At 41.8% G+C, this 18,181-nt stretch overlaps 2 protein-coding genes and 1 pseudogene across 2 annotated transcripts; all 3 read right to left on the bottom strand.

Moving 5' to 3' along the window:
* Positions 1–409: 409 nt before the first annotated feature.
* Positions 410–2,735, bottom strand: LOC103444466 (UNC93-like protein 1). The gene is made up of 2 exons (XM_008383394.4): positions 1,124–2,735; positions 410–939 (listed from the first exon to the last, which is right to left on the bottom strand). Exons 1-2 carry the CDS (start codon positions 2,278–2,280, stop codon positions 708–710), a joined length of 1,389 nt encoding a protein of 462 aa, XP_008381616.2. The 5' UTR covers positions 2,281–2,735; the 3' UTR covers positions 410–707.
* Positions 2,736–4,774: 2,039 nt separating this feature from the next.
* On the bottom strand, positions 4,775–7,455 carry LOC139187705 (UNC93-like protein 1). The gene is made up of 2 exons (XM_070820984.1): positions 5,402–7,455; positions 4,775–5,215 (listed from the first exon to the last, which is right to left on the bottom strand). The coding sequence occupies exons 1-2, from the start codon at positions 6,556–6,558 to the stop codon at positions 4,936–4,938; spliced, it is 1,437 nt and encodes a 478-aa protein (XP_070677085.1). The 5' UTR covers positions 6,559–7,455; the 3' UTR covers positions 4,775–4,935.
* Positions 7,456–10,069: 2,614 nt separating this feature from the next.
* Positions 10,070–17,139, bottom strand: LOC103445709 (UNC93-like protein 1; annotated as a pseudogene).
* Positions 17,140–18,181: the final 1,042 nt, after the last annotated feature.

Here is an 18,181-nt window from a genome sequence, read left to right as displayed (position 1 = left end):
ATTCAGTCAATTTCAAAATTTCAATCATTCGTTAGATAATAGGTGGAAAGGAATCTTGTATTTTAATTCCCTAGTGGGATGGGTATATGAGTATACTGTATATGTCCATGCCAAACTGTCCTTGATTCATGGTCCACGGAAAGAGAGACAAAGAGTGAAGAGCGAAAACAACTTAGATGGTATAACTATAAGCGTTAAAGAAATAAAGACGCGCGGATAAAATATTACATATACTTCTAACTTATTGGGACGTTATGCTAAAGTAGCGATAAATTTTTCAGTGTATTTGGAACACGTTCGGTACACAAGTGTAATAATATAATTGGTTGAAATTTTATTTTCAATTTTCAACTAATTATATTATTATATTTGGTGTACCAGGCCGGGTTTTCGACGTACTGAAAAAATCTTCCCACAATAACGGTGTATTATTTATTAGGGTAAATTACATAGTTACCCCTCAAGTTTAAAGTCTATTACAACTCTATACAACATCTTTAAAACATTTCACTTTCATACCCCACCTACTATTTTATTTCAATATAGTACCTCCATTACAACATTTACTCAGTAAAATACTTGACAATTTGAACATGGTACATAATTTACACTAATTCGTGAAGATTCGATTGTATGAACGTAATTAAATCAAATATTCAGAGCTTATGACTAATTTGATCTGCTAATTAAGCCGACGATCATTATGATCACTTCTCTGAGGCTGCAGGCTCAGCAACCTTCTCCTTGGTAAATTCCTCCACATCAGCCTTACCTTCATCCTTCACAGCCAGCAAGATCAGAACCAGCAGCAGCGGATAACTCACGGTGTTGAGCGCGAAATTGGTAACCAATTGGGAGAGGAAGGATGCCTTGAGCGTATCGACTTGCCAAGCAACTGCTGCCCCTGCACTCTGTATTCCTTTGTAGAATCCAACATACCTGTACAAAACATGCACAAAAATATGAGTTTTTAGCATCACTCTTTGTTCTGTGACTGTAACTAAGGCCACATTTCGTGCGCATGATTGGATTGGATTGTCCACGCCTGCGCACGAAAAATTGCCTAAACGCACGAAGATCATTGAGAAATGAAAAAGTTGAGAAGCAAGGAATATCCTGTTACCTGCTTAGAATTTCAGAGTTATCAGCCAAGGCTCCAATGACCCAGTAAATCATGCTCTGGAACATGGCATCAAGCAGTCCGAAACTAAAATACAACACGAAGGGTCCTGCGAAAGCAGAGCCGGAGTCCTTAAAATCCAACTTCTCAGGCAAATCACTGCGAGAGTAGTTGAGCTGGTTGACAAGTCCGCCAATCCAAATTGTAGTCCCGAGAACACCAACTACTGAAATGCCAGCGAAACCCCTCGTCCTCCTGCTCTTGAAGCTGAAATCCATAACGTATCCAATCCCGATGGACCCCAACATCTGCGCTCCCCAGTAGAACACATTGTTCAATCCTCTCGTCCTCAGATTAAACATAATTTGGTTGACGTTGTTGAACTGGTAGGTGTAGAAAAAATTGCCCGACCAAGCAGCCGGGATTATAAGAAGCATTTTCCAATTCGTAAACAGCTTGGCAATCTCAATGGCCTCAGTTGTGACATTTGAGTACTGAATGTCCGTACATTTAGTCCCGTCGTCCCGGACAACTTTGCTGGCGGGCAGGATAGAGAGGGATAAAAGAGTCCCGATGGACATGAAAATCATTATCCCAATGTAAGTTGCATCGTTGACGGAAGCCGCTTCGCTCCGGTGGTAATTAAGAACGAAGGGAATTAGTCCACCGATGACGCCACCCATGTTGAAAATGCTCCAGAAAATCGAGATGTATGTCCCCTTTCGGTTCGGGGGAGGGTATGACGTCATGATGGCGCCTTGGCCTGCCCAGAGGAGGCCGGCGCCGATTCCGAGGATTACTCCGGCGACAATAGCGAAAGCCTGGTGCTTGTGGTGGTTGTAGTAGAGGAATGAGCCGGCGTAGAGGACGTAGGTGGGGCAGGCGGAGAGGAGAGTGAGGCGGGGGCCGAGGATGTTGTAGATGCCGCCGCCGAGAATTCCGAAGACGGCGAAGGTGGTATAGAGGGCGGTGGAGGCGTTGTTGGAGGCAGTCGGGTCGACCTGGCCTCCGCCGCCCATGCCAGAGAGGGCCATGAACATGCCAGGGCAGCAGAAACAGACCAATCCGATCAAACTCACTTGGACAAACGGCGAGTTGTACCTGAATTTCGACTGGGGCACCTCCGTGCCTCCCGATTCTTCCACTCCTTCGGAAACCATCGAATCCCAGGTGATAAATTTTACGACTTCTGTGTGATTTTAATCACAAAGTTCCTCCCTTTGAATGCCAAATGGAACTGGGATCCGAACTTTTTATCGAGCGATATTCTAAACTAATCTAATTTACGGGGATTTGGTGGAGAATCGAAAGGATGAACTTATGTGGTTGTGATTAGCAGAAGGATTTAGCTCGGGACGATATAGTCCGGGACCAATTGCAAGGGTCAAAACGGACAAGGACCCTTGGATTGGACAAAGAATGCATAGCAAATGACAATTTATGGAGTCCAGGCTTTGTCTGGGTTTTCAGAGTCCAGCGGGGCGTGTGAGAATGATGCTGAGAAAAGTCAGATTATAAATCCCTAATCCTGACGGGATGGGATATGAATATGCATAAAAAAATCACAGTTTCAAATTTTTAATCATTCGTTAGATTAGGGGTGGAAGGGAATCTTGTATTTCAATTCCCAAGTTGGAATGGGCATATGAGTATATGTCCATGCCAAACCGTCCTTGATTCAGGGTCCAAGAAAAGAGAGATAAAGTGTGAAGATCGAAAACAACTTCGATGGTATGAGATTTAAAGAAATAAAGACGTACGGATAAAATATTAGGTACAATTTTATTTTATTAGTGTATCAGGTCGTGTTTCCGACAACTGAAAAATCTCCTCATAATAACGATGTATTGTTTATTATTAAGAGCATGACTTGAAGTTGGGTAAAAAACGGAAACAATATGTTAACCAACTTAAGCTCATGTCTGCAACGTATAATCTTCTGTTTTCCGTAACATCAAATAATTCAGTAACTAATTAAACTTGGTTTGTCTAATATGATTATGCAGGCGCAGATAATCAAGTAATTGTATTTTCCTTCCCAAGCGTGAGGGAGAAATTGTAAATTAAGAGTGGCTATATGTTGTTTTCAACTTGTTTGGCATACTTCACAGAAAAGTCTAAGTTTGCTGTTGACATCGACAAACTCTTCAAACGCAAGCGCACCAAGTGACGTTAAAGCATTTTGGCATTATTAGCTCATTAAACGGCAAGTCGGGCGGCTGCAATTCCTGATCGACCAAAAACTCATTTCAATATATTCTGCGGATTTTTTCGGTCTATAAAAAGTAAATTGTCATGACGAAACCACTAATTAGTCTCATTTTAAAGAAAATAAAAGGATTAAAAACTCATTTCAATAGGGAGTTATCGAGCGTTCTTGAGAGGAAGATATTGTTTTTGTTGGTTTGTGGAAAAAAAAAAAACATTCGACAATTGTAAACTCGGTCTCCTAAATGAATGAGTTTTTGTTTAATAAGTTCATTACTCAAGCAACTTTTATAATCTTGTTCAGAGTTCAATTATTACTGTTGTGCGACTGACTTAAGATACAGACACAATATCATGATGACTTAAACGTTACATATGCCGAGAATATCACTATATTAATATTCCAAATCAATTGTGAAAATTTTAACAAGACGTGATTGACTTTTCATCGGTACTTATGGTGGTCCAAGAACGGACCACCAGCAATAGGGTTGTGGAAAGGATAAAGGGATGACCTACGTTTCAAGATTATAGACTTTGGCTCTACACCATTTTCTACTGTAGTTTTTGGAAGTAGATCCTAATCTGCAACAAGATCCAACGAACACATCAAGTATCAAATCGAAATCTCGGACCATGTATCCGAAAGTCAAACACATTATTGCTCCACGATTACGACGCTTCCTTACTAAAAGACGTTTAACAATATGACGAAAACCCGTCAAGATAATCTAGAGCAATGCTCGAGTCCTGTCGAGGCCCCTTCAAGCGGTACTTGGACCCCCACCGAGGCCTCACAAGGACTGCTCGAGCCTTGCTCGAGTGGTTAAAACTCCAGAAGGCTTTTAACATGTCATAAAAAACACTAATTAGGATTTAGACAGCCCAACTCAATCACATACCAGCAAATACACACTACGAGTAGGGTGGCCTCCGAAATCCAACGGGCCAAAGGAAACCTGATCTATTGCTCATATTGAGTGGACGCGTCTTACCTTCTGGCTAAAACAACAACGAAAGCATCCTCCGATGAAAAATGTCTGGTGCGAAAGAACCCAATAACTGATTGAATTGGCAAACAACTATGAGATATCAAACTCTATGCTCCTTTCTTGCGGTTCTGAAGCAAAAACCATGATTCCTTTGCATTATCTTGCTTAGTTGTTTCCTCGATCATTCAAACACCATGATGAGATCCTTCTGAGGAAGCATCATCACTGTGCGTGCCTCCAGTTGGTCCAAGGGTGGAAGGATTGTTAACCAAGCATTTGTAAATACTCAAGGCTCGAGAGATCATAGGAAAATCACGTCAAATATCATCTGGCTCTATCACTAGCTAGGGTTTGACATGAAGGTTCCTCGATGAGTAGAAGACTCTCTCAGTATTCCTTCCAAGCATCCATGAATATAATGGACAATCGTGGTCAAGAACTAGTCATTCAGACATTTTATCAAAACATGAACTTTGATTACTCTGTAAATTTTTTGACAATTTGAACGTGCTACATCAATTATACTGGCATTTCCATTACAATAATTCGTGAAGATTCGATTGTATGGACGTAATTAAGACAAACATTTGGATGGCTTATGACTAATTTCATCTGCTAATTAAGCCGACGATCATTACGATCACTTCTCTGAGGCTGCAGGCTCAGCAACTTCTCCTCGGTAAATTCAGCAACCTTCCCCTTGGTAAATTCCTCCACATCAGCCTTACCTTCATCCTTCACGGCCAGCAAGATCAGAACCACCAGCAGCGGATAACTCACGGTGTAAAGCGTGAAATTCGTAACCAATTGGGAGAGGAAGGATGCCTTGTGCGCATCGACTTGCCAAGCTACTGCTGACCCTGCACTCTGTATTCCCATGTAGAATCCAACATACCTGTACAAAACATGCACAAAATTAAATAAATTTTTAGAATCACACATTGTTCTGTGAATGCCACTAAGTCCACATTTCGTGCGCAGGATTGGATTGGATTGTCCAGTCCTGCACACGAAAAATTGCCCAAACGCACAAAGATCATTGAAAGGTTAAAGACTTGGGAAGCAAGGAATATTCTATTACCTGCTTAGAATTTCAGAGTTATCAGCCAAGGCTCCAATGACCCAGAAAACCATTCTCTGGAATATGGCATCAAGCAACCCGAAACTAAAATACAACACGAACGGTCCTGCGAAAGCAGAGCCGGAGTCCTTAAAATCCAACTTCTCAGGCAAATCGCTTCGAGAGTAGTTGAGTTGGTTGGCAAGTCCGCCAATCCAAATTGCAGTCCCGAGGACACCAACAACCGAAATGCCCACGAAACCCCTAGTCCTCCTGCTCTTGAAGCTGAAATCCATAACGTATCCAATCCCAATGGACCCGAAAATCTCCGCTCCCCAGTAGAACACATTGTTCAATCCTCTAGTCCTCATATTAAACATAACTTTATTGACGTTGTTGAATAGGTAGGTGTAGAAAAAAATGCTCGACCAAGCAGCCGGGATTATAAGAAGCATTTTCCAGTTTGTGAACAGCTTGGCAATCTCAATGGCCTCAGTTGTGACGTTTGAGTACTGAATGTCCGTACATTTAGTCCCGTCATCCCGGACAATTTTGCTGGGGGGCAGGATAGCGAGGGATAAAAGAGTCCCGATGGACATGAAAATCATGAACCCAATGTAAGTTGCATCGTTGACGGAAGCCGCTTGGCTCCGGTGGTAGTTAAGAACAAACGGAATTAGTCCTCCGATGACGCCACCCATATTGTAAATGCTCCAGAAAATCGAGATGTATGTCCCCTTTCGATTCGAGGGAGGGTACGACGTCATGATGGAACCTTGGCCGGCCCAGAGGATGCCGGCGCCGATTCCGAGGATTGCTCCGGCGACAATAGCGAAAGCCTGGTGCTTGTGGTGGTTGTAGTAGAGGAATGAGCCGGCGTAGAGGACGTAGGTGGAGCAGGCGGAGAGGAGTGTAAGGCGGGGGCCGAGGATGTTGTAGATGCCGCCACCGAGGATGCCGAAGATGGCGAAGGTGGTGAAGAGGGCAGTGGAGGCGTTGTTGGAGGCAGTCGGGTCGACCTGGCCTCCGCCGCCCATGCCGGAGAGGGCGTTGAACATGCCAGGGCAGCAGAAACAGACCAATCCGATGAGACTCACTTGAACAAACGGCGAGTTGTACCTGAATTTCGATAGGGGCACCCCCGTGCCTCCCGATTCTTCCACTCCTTCGATACCCATATAATCCTTATCCCAGATGATAAATTTGACGACTTTTTGAGAATTTGATTATAAAGTTCTTCCTTTATGGATGCCAAAGCCAAAAGGACTTTGGGAACTCGGCTTTGTTTTTTGTTCGAGCGATATTTTAAACTAAACTAATTTACTAAAAGCGGGATTTGAGTGGAGAGTGGAAAGCAATGAAATTACGGATAAAGAGTGTGATGAAGTACCAGTTTGGCACGGCTGAAATTATAAAAAAACAGCTATGAATAAAAGTTGGAGTGTAAAATGTGTTTGATAAATATAAAAATAAGCGCTTCTTTTCAAAGTTTTAGCCAAAATAAGCAGAAAAATGGAAGCAACATTTTACTGCTTCTCAAAACCTGCTTTTTTTCAAAGCAGGTGGATGAATAGTAAAGTTTAATGAAACTTTCTTAAACCCAATCATACCCTCTTCGTTTCTCCTTCTCGCTTCCTTTATCGTATCAGATCTTCGAATCCGATTGTTCGAGAGGACGAGTCGAGTCCGGCTTCGCAAGGAATTCAAGGCCGCTGGCGATTATGTTATTGGGGAGGATGAACTTCTGAAGATTTATGCTTTACGGGAACTATTATAGGGACAAAATGCTTGCGATCCAGGGGGCTAGAGCATAGGCGAAGCTACAGAAGGATAAGAGGGGTGGCGCACCCCTCCCCTCTTCGAAAATGAAGCCCAAGTGCCCCTCTGGTCTCGTCGGATAATCTACCCCTTCTGAATCAACCACAAAATCAAAAAGCAGAATGCTTGGGCGAGACTAAGAAGGACTAGGCGGAGGTATGCGGGTCCGGGAACGGGCTAGGCGGGCGTACATGAAGACGTCAAAATCGGATTTTTTTTTCTTCTGCATAGTCGGGCACGAGGAAGAAGATGACTTTGGTCCCATTTTAATTGCACGATTCCATTTGAGATGGAGATGGAAGATAAAAATATAAATAAATATAAAACAAAGATAAACGAGAGAGATGGAAGCTGAAATTATAAATAAATAAAAAACAAAATCAAGATAAATGATGAAGATTGAAGATGAAATTATAAATAAAAATAAAATAAATTATTATGTCACATTTAATATTACATCTTTTTAGTCATTTAACATAATCTCAGCAGATTTACATAAAAATTTACCAAATACTTGAACACTGCTACAAAAAAGCACTTTTACAATACAAGTTTATTAAACACTCAACTGCTTTATTTTACAGCTAATTATTTTTACAGCACAACAGAAACAATTTTTTTTTTTTAAAACACAACAATACCAAACTAACCCGAACTGACATGTGATCGTGATTAGCAGATGGATTTAGCTCGGGATGATATTTGTCCGGGACTAATTGCAAGGGTCAAATCGGACAAGGACCCTGGGATTGGACGAAGTGCATAGCAAATGACAATTTCTGGAGTCGAGGCATTTTCTGGGTTTTCAGAAACCAGCCCGGTGTGTGAGAAAGGTCGGATTATAAAACCTTAATCCCGGCGGGACGGGATTTGAATTTGCATAAAAAATAATATATTTAACTTCAATTTGAATTTTATTTAAATTCAGGGAATCAGTATCATTTGTTAGAATCCTATATTGGTGGAAAGGAATCTTGTATTTTTAATTCCCATGTGGGAAAATCTATATGTCCATGCCACACTGTCCTTGATTCATGGTGCAAGAAAAGAGAGACAAAGTATGAAAGACAAAAACAACCTAGATGGTACGAGTACTACTAACATAAAGACACAGCGAGAAATTTTTCAGTGTGACAGAAACATGTTTCGGTACGTCAAATGTAATAATTTTTTTATCTTCAAGTTTATGACTAATTGTATAATTATATTTAGTGTATCAAACTGTGTTCCCAACATATTGAAAAATCTCTTTACAAAAGCGGTGTATTCTTTATTATTAAGAGCATGACTCGAAGTTGGGTAAAAAGCGAAAACAATATCGTAACTAACTTAAACTCACGTCAACAACGTATAATCCTCATCTCTTGCCCTTCATAACATCAAATGATTCAATAATTAATTAAACCAAATGTCTCCCTAACATTACCTATCAAATAATTGTATTTTTTTTCCTAAACCTAAAGGCGGAATTGTTAAGCGAGAGTGGCTTGTTGTTTTGAACTTGTTTGGCATATGGCACAGAAAAGTCTTAATTTGCTGTTGACATAACGAGACTGAGATCACCTCCGGATCACAGCCTACGGAGTCAACTAACCAAAAGATCTCATCCTTCCATTTTTTATCCTGTGGTCCAGAATCAATTTAAATATCCAAAAAAAAAATCACGCAAAACAAGATAAGATGAAATTGAAAGGTTGAGATCGTTTGGTCAGTTGGCTCTGCAAGTTGGGATCCCGGAGATGATCCCACTCCGACATAACCTTCAAACGCAAACGCACATGCCAGATGGTGATGTTAAACACCATTTTCTACCGTTGTTTCTGGAAGTAGATGCTAATCTACGACAATATCCGACAAACACATCAAGTATCGAGTCGAAATCTAGGACCACGTACGCGAAAGTTAAAACACAAATGCTTGAGCCCTCTCGATGCCCTAAGAGGCACTCAGACCCCCACGAGGCCCCTCTCAAGAACTACTCAAGTGTTGCTTTGAGTGATTAAAGACTCATTTGAAAGTGCTTTTGAAATGATTTAAACTATTTTTTGTAAAAATATTTTTGAAATCAATTCTTAGTGCAAATCCAAGTGGATCTTGAAAAAACATTTTAGGTGCTTCCCGCAAGAAACACATGTCAGGTGTTTTTGTAACAGAAAACCAATTTCACGAAACAACTTCAGTAATTTTAAAAGCATATCCAAATCAATCTTAAACTCTACAAGTCCTTTAACATGTCATAAAAATCCAAAAATTAGGATTTAGACAACCCAACCCAATTACCTACCAGCAAAAACACACGAGGAGGAGGGGGTGGACTCCGAAACCCAACGGCCCAAAGGAAAACATGCAAAATAATGAGTTCCAACCCAAAAAATTTCAGTTCCTTTATATGATTTGGCATCTGTCATTAATATCATTGCAAACATTTAGACACCCTTTTAGTTAATCACACAACTCATATTCTACCTTCCGGCTAAAACAACAACGAAGCATCCTACAAGAAAAATGTCTGGTGTGAAAGAACCCAGTAACTGGTTGAATTGGCAAACAACTGAGAGAAGTCAAACTCTATGCTTCTTTCTTGCGGTTCTGAAGCGAAAACCCTGATTCGTTTGCATTATCTTGATTCTTTGCCTCCTCGATCATTCGAAAACTGTGATCAGATCCTTCTGAGGAAGCATCATCACTGTGCGTGCCTCCAGTTGATCCAAGGGTGGAAGGATTGTTAACCAAGCTTTTGTAGATACTTAAGGCTTGAGATATCATGCCAGCAGGATTATTTGAGCGTGCTACATCAATTACACTAGCATTTCCTTCCAAGCATGCATGACTATAATGGACAATCGTGATCAAGAACTAATCATTCAGATATTTTATCAAAACATGAACTCTGATTACCCCGTAAAATACTTGACAATTTGAACGTGCTACATCAATTACACTAGAATTTCCCTTACACTAATTCGTGAAGATTCGATTGTATGGACGTAATTAAGACAAATATTCGGATGGCTTATGACTAATTTCATCAGCTAATTCAGCAACCTTCCGCTTGGTAAATTCCTCCACATCAGCCTCACCTTCATCCTTCACGGCCAGCAAGATCAGAACCACCAGCAGCGGATAACTCACGGTGTAAAGCGCGAAATTCGTAACCAATTGGGAGAGGAAGGATGCCTTGCACGTATCGATTTGCCAATCTACTGCTGCCCCTGCACTCTGTATTCCCTTGTAGAATCCAGCATACCTGTACAAAACATGCACAAAATAAAATAAGTTTTTAGCATCACACTTCGTTCTGCGACTGTCACTAAAGCCACATTTCGGGCACAGGATTGGATTGGATTGTCCAGTCCAGCGCACGAAAAATTGTCTAAACGCACAAAGATCATTGAGAGATTAAAAACTTGAGAAGCAAGGAATATCCTGTTACCTGTTAGGAATGTCGGTACTACAAGATAGAGAATGCACAAGGTAAAGTAGAAAATGGACGCCAAGAATTTATGTGGTTCGGCAATTTATGCCTACGTCCACCAAACAAGGAATCTTCACTATATGAAAAAGATGAATACAACAAGAGTAGTCTTACCAAGCCAAAGACAAGGCTTGATGGATACAAGAAAGTATAACACACACTTTCTATCACTCTAAACTTCACTCACACAATGTGTAGTGGAACACTCTCACTCTCACTCTTGGAGTGGAACTCTAGCTTTGGACTTGATCCTTTGCTACTCACTCTTCGTTCTCAATTGGTTACATCACACCCATATTTATAGGTGAGGGCTTGGCATTCTACTAGTTTCTAGTTCCTTCTTCAAACCTCTAGTATAGAAAAATCTAGACTAGCCACATACTTGTAGCTTCTAGATCTTTCCATTTGCAACCAAGGAAGCTAGTACTCTCTAGCTTCTTCCATCAACTTAATAACATGCTAGAATTGTCTAGCAAGCTCCAGCCTCATCTCTTGCTTACTAGAATAATCTAGAACATTGATCATGGGCTGGACCATATACCAACAATCTCCCCCTCCAGTCCATGAGGGAGGAATTCCGATCATGACTCCAAGTTACCTGGAGTTCATCCCAGCAGCCTTAATGCAAAATTCCAACTTTGATTTTGTGACTACCTTTGTCAACATGTCTGAAGAATTATTATCGGTATGAATCTTCTTCAGCTGTAGCAACTTGTTCTCGATAGCGTCTCTAATCCAGTGATAACGAATATCAATGTGCTTAGTGCGTGAATGATATGTAGTGTTCTTGCTCAAATCCAGAGCACTCTGACTATCACAATAAACGCCATAATCACTTTGCTTCAAACCCAACTCTTGGAGAAACCGCTTCAGCCACAACAACTCCTTGCATGCTTCTGTAGCGGCTATGTATTCAGCCTCGGTTGTGGACAAAGCAATGCACTTTTGTAACTTGGATTGCCAAGACACGGCTCCCCCTGCAAAAGTAAACAAGTACCCAGACGTAGATTTTCTACCATCCAGGTCACCTCCCATGTCAGCATCTGTAAATCCTTCCAAGATTGGTTTGGAACCGCCAAAGCACAAGCACATCTTAGAAGTCCCCTTCAAATATCTGAGAATCCACTTAACGGCTTCCCAGTGGTCCTTCCCTGGATTAGAGAGAAACCTGCTCACCACACCTACTGCATGAGCAATATCTGGTCGTGTGCACACCATTGCATACATGATACTTCCTACTGCTGAAGAGTAGGGAACAACTGCCATTTTCTCCTTTTCTTCATATGTTTTTGGACACGACTCTTTGCTCAACTTGATATAATTGGCTAAAGGTGAGCTTACCGGTTTGGCTGCTTTCATGTTGAACCTTTCAAGCACCCGTTCAACATACTTTTCTTGTGACAGCCACAACTTCTTGGATTTTCTGTCACGAATTATCTCCATGCCCAAAATCTGCTTGGCTGGCCCTAAGTCCTTCATGTCAAAGGACTTAGATAACTCTTCTTTGAGCTTTTTAATCATAGAAGCATCTTGTCCGACAATCAACATGTCATCAACATAAAGCAATAAGATGATGAATGTACCTCCAGAAAATTGTTTGATATAGACACAAGAGTCAGCATGAGTTCTCTTGTACCCATTACTCACCATGAATGAGTTGAACTTCTTATTCCACTGTCTCGGAGCCTGCTTAAGACCATATAAACTTTTCTTGAGCTTGCACACCAAATTTTCTTTACCTTTGACTTCAAAGCCTTTGGGTTGCTCCATGTATATCTCCTCTTCTAAATTGCCGTGGAGAAATGCAGTTTTAACATCTAACTGCTCGAGCTCAAGATCCATGCTTGCTGCCATACCAAGGATAACTCGAATGGAAGTCATCTTCACCACCGGTGAGAAAATCTCATCAAAGTCAACTCCTTTCTTTTGACCAAAACCTTTGACAACCAAACGAGCCTTGTACCTTGTCATGTTGTCGTCTCTTTTCAATTTGAACACCCACTTGTTTTTCAATGCTTTCCTGCCCTTTGGAAGCTCCACCAGCTCATAGGTATCATTCTTTGATAAGGAATCCATCTCCGACTCCATTGCCTTCATCCATTTGTCACTGTCGTTATGAGCTCTGGCCTCCTCATATGTTTCGGGCTCTCCATAATTAGTCAACATGATATACTCTGATGAAGAATACTTGGTAGACGGTCTTCGACTTCTGATGGATCTTCTGACCTGATCTTCATTCTCTTGTAGGGCTGGAGGCTCCCCCTGATTGGGTTCTCCTTGAATCTGCTCTTCTTGACTAGGCTCCCCCTGATCAGCAATCTCATGGTCTGGCACATCTTGATCAGGCTCCTCTTGATTAGCATTATCTGATTCTGCAGGCACTTCATTGGCAGTTGCTTCAGGGATGTCATCGTGACTTTCTTCATCTGAAGCTAATGGATCAACTCCTCTGACTGCGCCATCTGGTTGTGCCTCTTTATCCGAATCCCCAATTGTTTGATCTTCATAAAAGACCACGTCTCTACTTCGGATAAACTTCTTCTGGTATGGGTCCCATAATCTGTAACCAAAATCTTCACCGCCATAACCAAGAAAGATGCACGGTGTAGCTTTGTAGTCTAACTTCGATCTCTGCTCTTTGGGCACATGCACAAAAGCTTTGCAACCAAACACCTTCAGATGAGAGTAAGACACATCATTACCAGTCCATACTCTCTCTGGAACATCAAGACCTAATGGTACTGATGGAGATCGGTTGATCAAATAGCAGGCTGTCCTTACAGCTTCACCCCAGAACTGCTTAGATAACTTTGCAGTCCTCAACATACACCTGACTTTCTCCATGATGGTTCGGTTCATTCTTTCAGCAACACCGTTATGTTGTGGAGTTCCAGGAACTGTCTTCTCATGACGTATGCCATGTTTTACACAATACTCTCTAAACTGGTGAGATGTGTATTCGCCGCCGTTGTCGCTACGAAGGCACTTGAGAGGTTTCCCAGTTTCCCTCTCCACCATGGCATGGAACTCCTGGAATGTCTGAAACACCTGGTCTTTGGATTTCAACAAATACACCCACACCCTTCGTGAAACATCATCAATATAAGTAACAAAATATTTATTTCTTCCAAGTGACTCGACTTCCATGGGACCACACACATCTGAATAAACAAGATCTAACAAGTTTCCTTTCTTTGTAGATGGAACAGAAAAACTAACTCTTCTTTGTTTTCCGAATAAACAATGCTCACAAGAGTTTAACGACGTACCTTTGGCAAAGGGAATGTGAGACTTCTTTGCCAAAACTTGTAGGCCTTTCTCGCTTATGTGGCCTAGCCTCTTATGCCATAAGTCTAGAGATGAGTCCTCCACAGCATTTAACTCACCTTTCAAAACCTTGGCATTTGACCGGTACAACGTACAACAAAGTCGTGCTCTTGCTACCACCATTAAGCCTTTAGTAAGCTTCAATTTTCCTTCGCCAATATGGTGATAATATCCTTATCGATCAAGGGTACCGATGGATATCAGATTGAGACGTATATCAGGAATATGTCTCACATCTTTCAACATCAATTGGCAGCCGAGATTAGTTCTTAAGCAGATATCACCAATTCCAAGAATTTTGGAATAGCTTTCATTCCCCATCTTCACTATGCCAAAGTCACCTTCTTTGTATGTACTGAAGAACTCCCGTTTGGACGTAGCATGGAAGGAAGCTCCATTATCAAAAATCCATTCAATGTCTCTGTCAGAGTTGCCCATATGCAGACATTCACCAACAGACAATATTTCTGGTACATCACCACAGATGACAGCGGTGGTATTGCCAGTATCATCTTTCTTCTGATTGTTTCCTTCCCTTTGCTCTCTCTTCCAAACTCGACAATTTTTCTTCATATGGCCTTCTTTGCCACAGTGGTGGCATGCACCCCTGAACTTTGACTTGGATCGGCTAGGACTCCTGCCATGACCTCTAGGCCCTCTACTCTTGCTTCTTCCGCGGTTCTCTGTGACAAATACTTGGCTGCTATCTGTGCCAGAAGTCTTTCTCCTTGTTTCTTCATTGAGCATGCTATTTTTAACATTATCAAGAGTAAGAACACCATTAGAAGCAGAGTTACTTATACTCACCACAAAGGTCTCCCAACTGTCTGGCAAGGATCCAAGTAACAAGAGCGCTTGTAGCTCGTCCTCGATCGTCATTTTCATAGTAGCCAACTGGTTGATGATATTCTGGAAATTGTTCAAGTGTTCTGCTACACTTAAACCATCCTTGTACTTCACATTGATGAGCTCTTTGATCAATAAGGCTTTCTTGGCTGGGGTCTTCTTCTCGAACAAGGACTCAAGCTTCGTCCAAAACTCGCGAGCATTGGTTTCATTAGACACATGGTGAAAAACACTATCGTCCACCCATTGTCTAATTGTGCCAATAGCCTTGCGATTCATCTTCTTCCACTCAGCATCGGACATGCTCTCGGGCTTAGCGGCATCTCCTTCAATTGGCTCATGCAAATCCTTGCAATAGAGAATGTCCTCCATCCTTGGCTTCCATGTTACCCAATTGGAGTTGGTGAGTTTGATCATAGTGCCACTTCCTTCCATCTCGTAGTACGAGCCAACCGGGCTTTGATACCACTTGTTAGGAATGTCGGTACTACAAGATAGAGAATGCACAAGGTAAAGTAGAAAATGGACGCCAAGAATTTATGTGGTTCGGCAATTTATGCCTACGTCCACCAAACAAGGAAGATGAATACAACAAGAGTAGTCTTACCAAGCCAAAGACAAGGCTTGATGGATACAAGAAAGTATAACACACACTTTCTATCACTCTAAACTTCACTCACACAATGTGTAGTGGAACACTCTCACTCTCACTCTTGGAGTGGAACTCTAGCTTTGGACTTGATCCTTTGCTACTCACTCTTCGTTCTCAATTGGTTACATCACACCCATATTTATAGGTGAGGGCTTGGCATTCTACTAGTTTCTAGTTCCTTCTTCAAACCTCTAGTATAGAAAAATCTAGACTAGCCACATACTTGTAGCTTCTAGATCTTTCCATTTGCAACCAAGGAAGCTAGTACTCTCTAGCTTCTTCCATCAACTTAATAACATGCTAGAATTGTCTAGCAAGCTCCAGCCTCATCTCTTGCTTACTAGAATAATCTAGAACATTGATCATGGGCTGGACCATATACCAACATTACCTGCTTAGAATTTCAGAGTTATCAGCCAAGGCTCCAATGACCCAGAAAACCATACTCTGGAACATGGCATCAAGCAACCCGAAACTAAAATACAACACGAACGGTCCCGCGAAAGCAGAGCCGGAGTCCTTAAAATCCAACTTCTCAGGCAAATCGCTTCGAGAGTAGTTGAGCTGGTTGGCAAGTCCGCCAATCCAAATTGCGGTCCCGAGGACACCAACAACCGAAATGCCCACGAAACCCCTAGTCCTCCTGCTCTTGGAGCTGAAATCCATAACGTATCCAATCCCAAGGGACCCGAAAATCTCCGCTCCCCAGTAGAACACATTGTTCAATCCTCTCGTCCTCAGATTAAACATAACTTTATTGACGTTGTTGAATAGGTAGGTGTAGAAAAAAATGCTCGACCAAGCAGCCGGGATTATAAGAAGCATTTTCCAGTTTGTGAACAGCTTGGCAATCTCAATGGCCTCAGTTGTGACGTTTGAGTACTGAATGTCCGTACATTTAGTCCCGTCGTCCCGGACAATTTTGCTGGGGGCAGGATAGCGAGGGATAAAAGAGTCCTGATGGACATGAAAATCATTATCCCAATGTAAGTTGCATCGTTGACAGAAGCCGCTTGGCTCCGGTGGTAATTAAGAACAAACGGAATCAGTCCTCCGATGACGCCACCCATGTTGAAAATGCTCCAGAAAATCGAGATGTATGTCCCCTTTCGATTCGGGGGAGGGTACGACGTCATGATGGAACCTTGGCCTGCCCAGAGGATGCCGGCGCCGATTCCGAGGATTGCTCCGGCGACAATAGCGAAAGCCTGGTGCTTGTGGTGGTTGTAGTAGAGGAATGAGCCGGCGTAGAGGACGTAGGTGGAGCAGGCGGAGAGGAGGGTAAGGTGGGGGCCGAGGATGTTGTAGATGCCGCCGCCGAGGATGCTGAAGATGGCGAAGGTGGCGAAGAGGGCAGTGGAGGCGTTGTTGGAGGCAGTCGGGTCGACCTGGCCTCCGCCGCCCATGCCGGAGAGGGCGTTGAACATGCCAGGGCAGCAGAAACAGACCAATCCGATGAGACTCACTTGAACAAACGGCGAGTTGTACCTGAATTTCGATAGGGGCACCTCCGTGCATCCCGATTCTTCGACTCCGATACCCATATAATCCCAGATGATAAATTTAACGACTTTTTGAGAATTTGATTATAAAGTTCTTCCTTTTTGGATGCCAAAGCCAAATGGAATTTGGGAATTCGGTTTTTTTGTTTGTTTAAAATTTACTTGAAGCGGGATTTGAGTGGAGAGTAGAAATCAATAAAATAAAATTATCGATAAATGGTGTGATGAACTGACATGTGGTTGTGATTAGCAGATGGATTTAGCTCGGGATGATATTTGTTCGGGACAAATTGCAAGGGTCAAATCGGACAAGGACCCTTGGATTGGACAAAGTGCATAGCAAATGACAATTTCTGGAGTCGAGGCATTCTCTGGGTTTTCAGAAACCAACCCGGTGTGGGAGAAAGGTCGGATTATAAAACCTTAATCCCGGCGGGACGGGATTTGAATATGCATAAAAAATAATATATTACTTCAATTTGAATTTTATTTAAATTCAGGGAATCAGTATCATTTGTTAGAATCCTATATTGGTGGAAAGGAATCTTGTATTTTTAATTCCCATGTCGGAAAAACTGTATGTCCATGCCACACTGTCCTTGATTCATGGTGTAAGAAAAGAGAGCCAAGTTCTGAAGAACAAAAACAACTTAGATGGTACGGGTGCTACTAAAATAAAGACATCAGCGAGAAATTTTCTTAGAGTAATAGAAACACGGTTCGATACATCAAATGTAATTTTTTTTTCTTCAGGTTTTTGACTAATTGTATTATTGCACTTATACTTAGTGTACATGTGTTCCCAACATACGAAAAAATCTCTTTACAAAAGCAGTTATTCTTTATTATTAAGAGCATGACTCTAAGTTGGGTAAAAAGCAGAAACAATATCGTAATTAACTTAAGCTCAAGTCAGCAACATATAATCCTCACCTCTTGTCTTTCATGACATCAAATGATTCAATAATTAATTACACTTCGTTTATGTCTAATTTGCAGGCGCATATAATCGAGTAAAAATAATGCTAGGATGACTAAATTTTAAAACCAAATGTCTCCCTAGCACTACCCTTTGCAATCCCCCCCCCCCCCCCCCCCAAAAAAAACCTAAAGGAGTAATTGTTGAGCAAGAGTGGCTTGTTTTTTTGAACTTGTTTGACATATGGAACATAAAAGTCTTA

This window comes from Malus domestica, chromosome 01 (genome assembly GCF_042453785.1).
Source record: "Malus domestica chromosome 01, GDT2T_hap1".
In the NCBI taxonomy this organism is placed as follows: Eukaryota; Viridiplantae; Streptophyta; class Magnoliopsida; order Rosales; family Rosaceae; genus Malus; species Malus domestica.
The sequence above is the reverse complement of the archived record's forward strand: the minus strand, read 5'-3'. Positions and strand labels throughout refer to the sequence as shown.

Coding starts and splice junctions, on each gene's coding strand:
- LOC103444466 (XM_008383394.4), bottom strand. CDS start 2,280: ATGGTTTCCGAAGGAGTGGAAGAATCGGGAGGCACGGAGGTGCCCCAG. Junction 940..1,123: donor AACTCTGAAATTCTAAGCAG/GTAACAGGATAT, acceptor TGTTTTGTACAG/GTATGTTGGATTCTACAAAG.
- LOC139187705 (XM_070820984.1), bottom strand. CDS start 6,558: ATGGGTATCGAAGGAGTGGAAGAATCGGGAGGCACGGGGGTGCCCCTA. Junction 5,216..5,401: donor AACTCTGAAATTCTAAGCAG/GTAATAGAATAT, acceptor TGTTTTGTACAG/GTATGTTGGATTCTACATGG.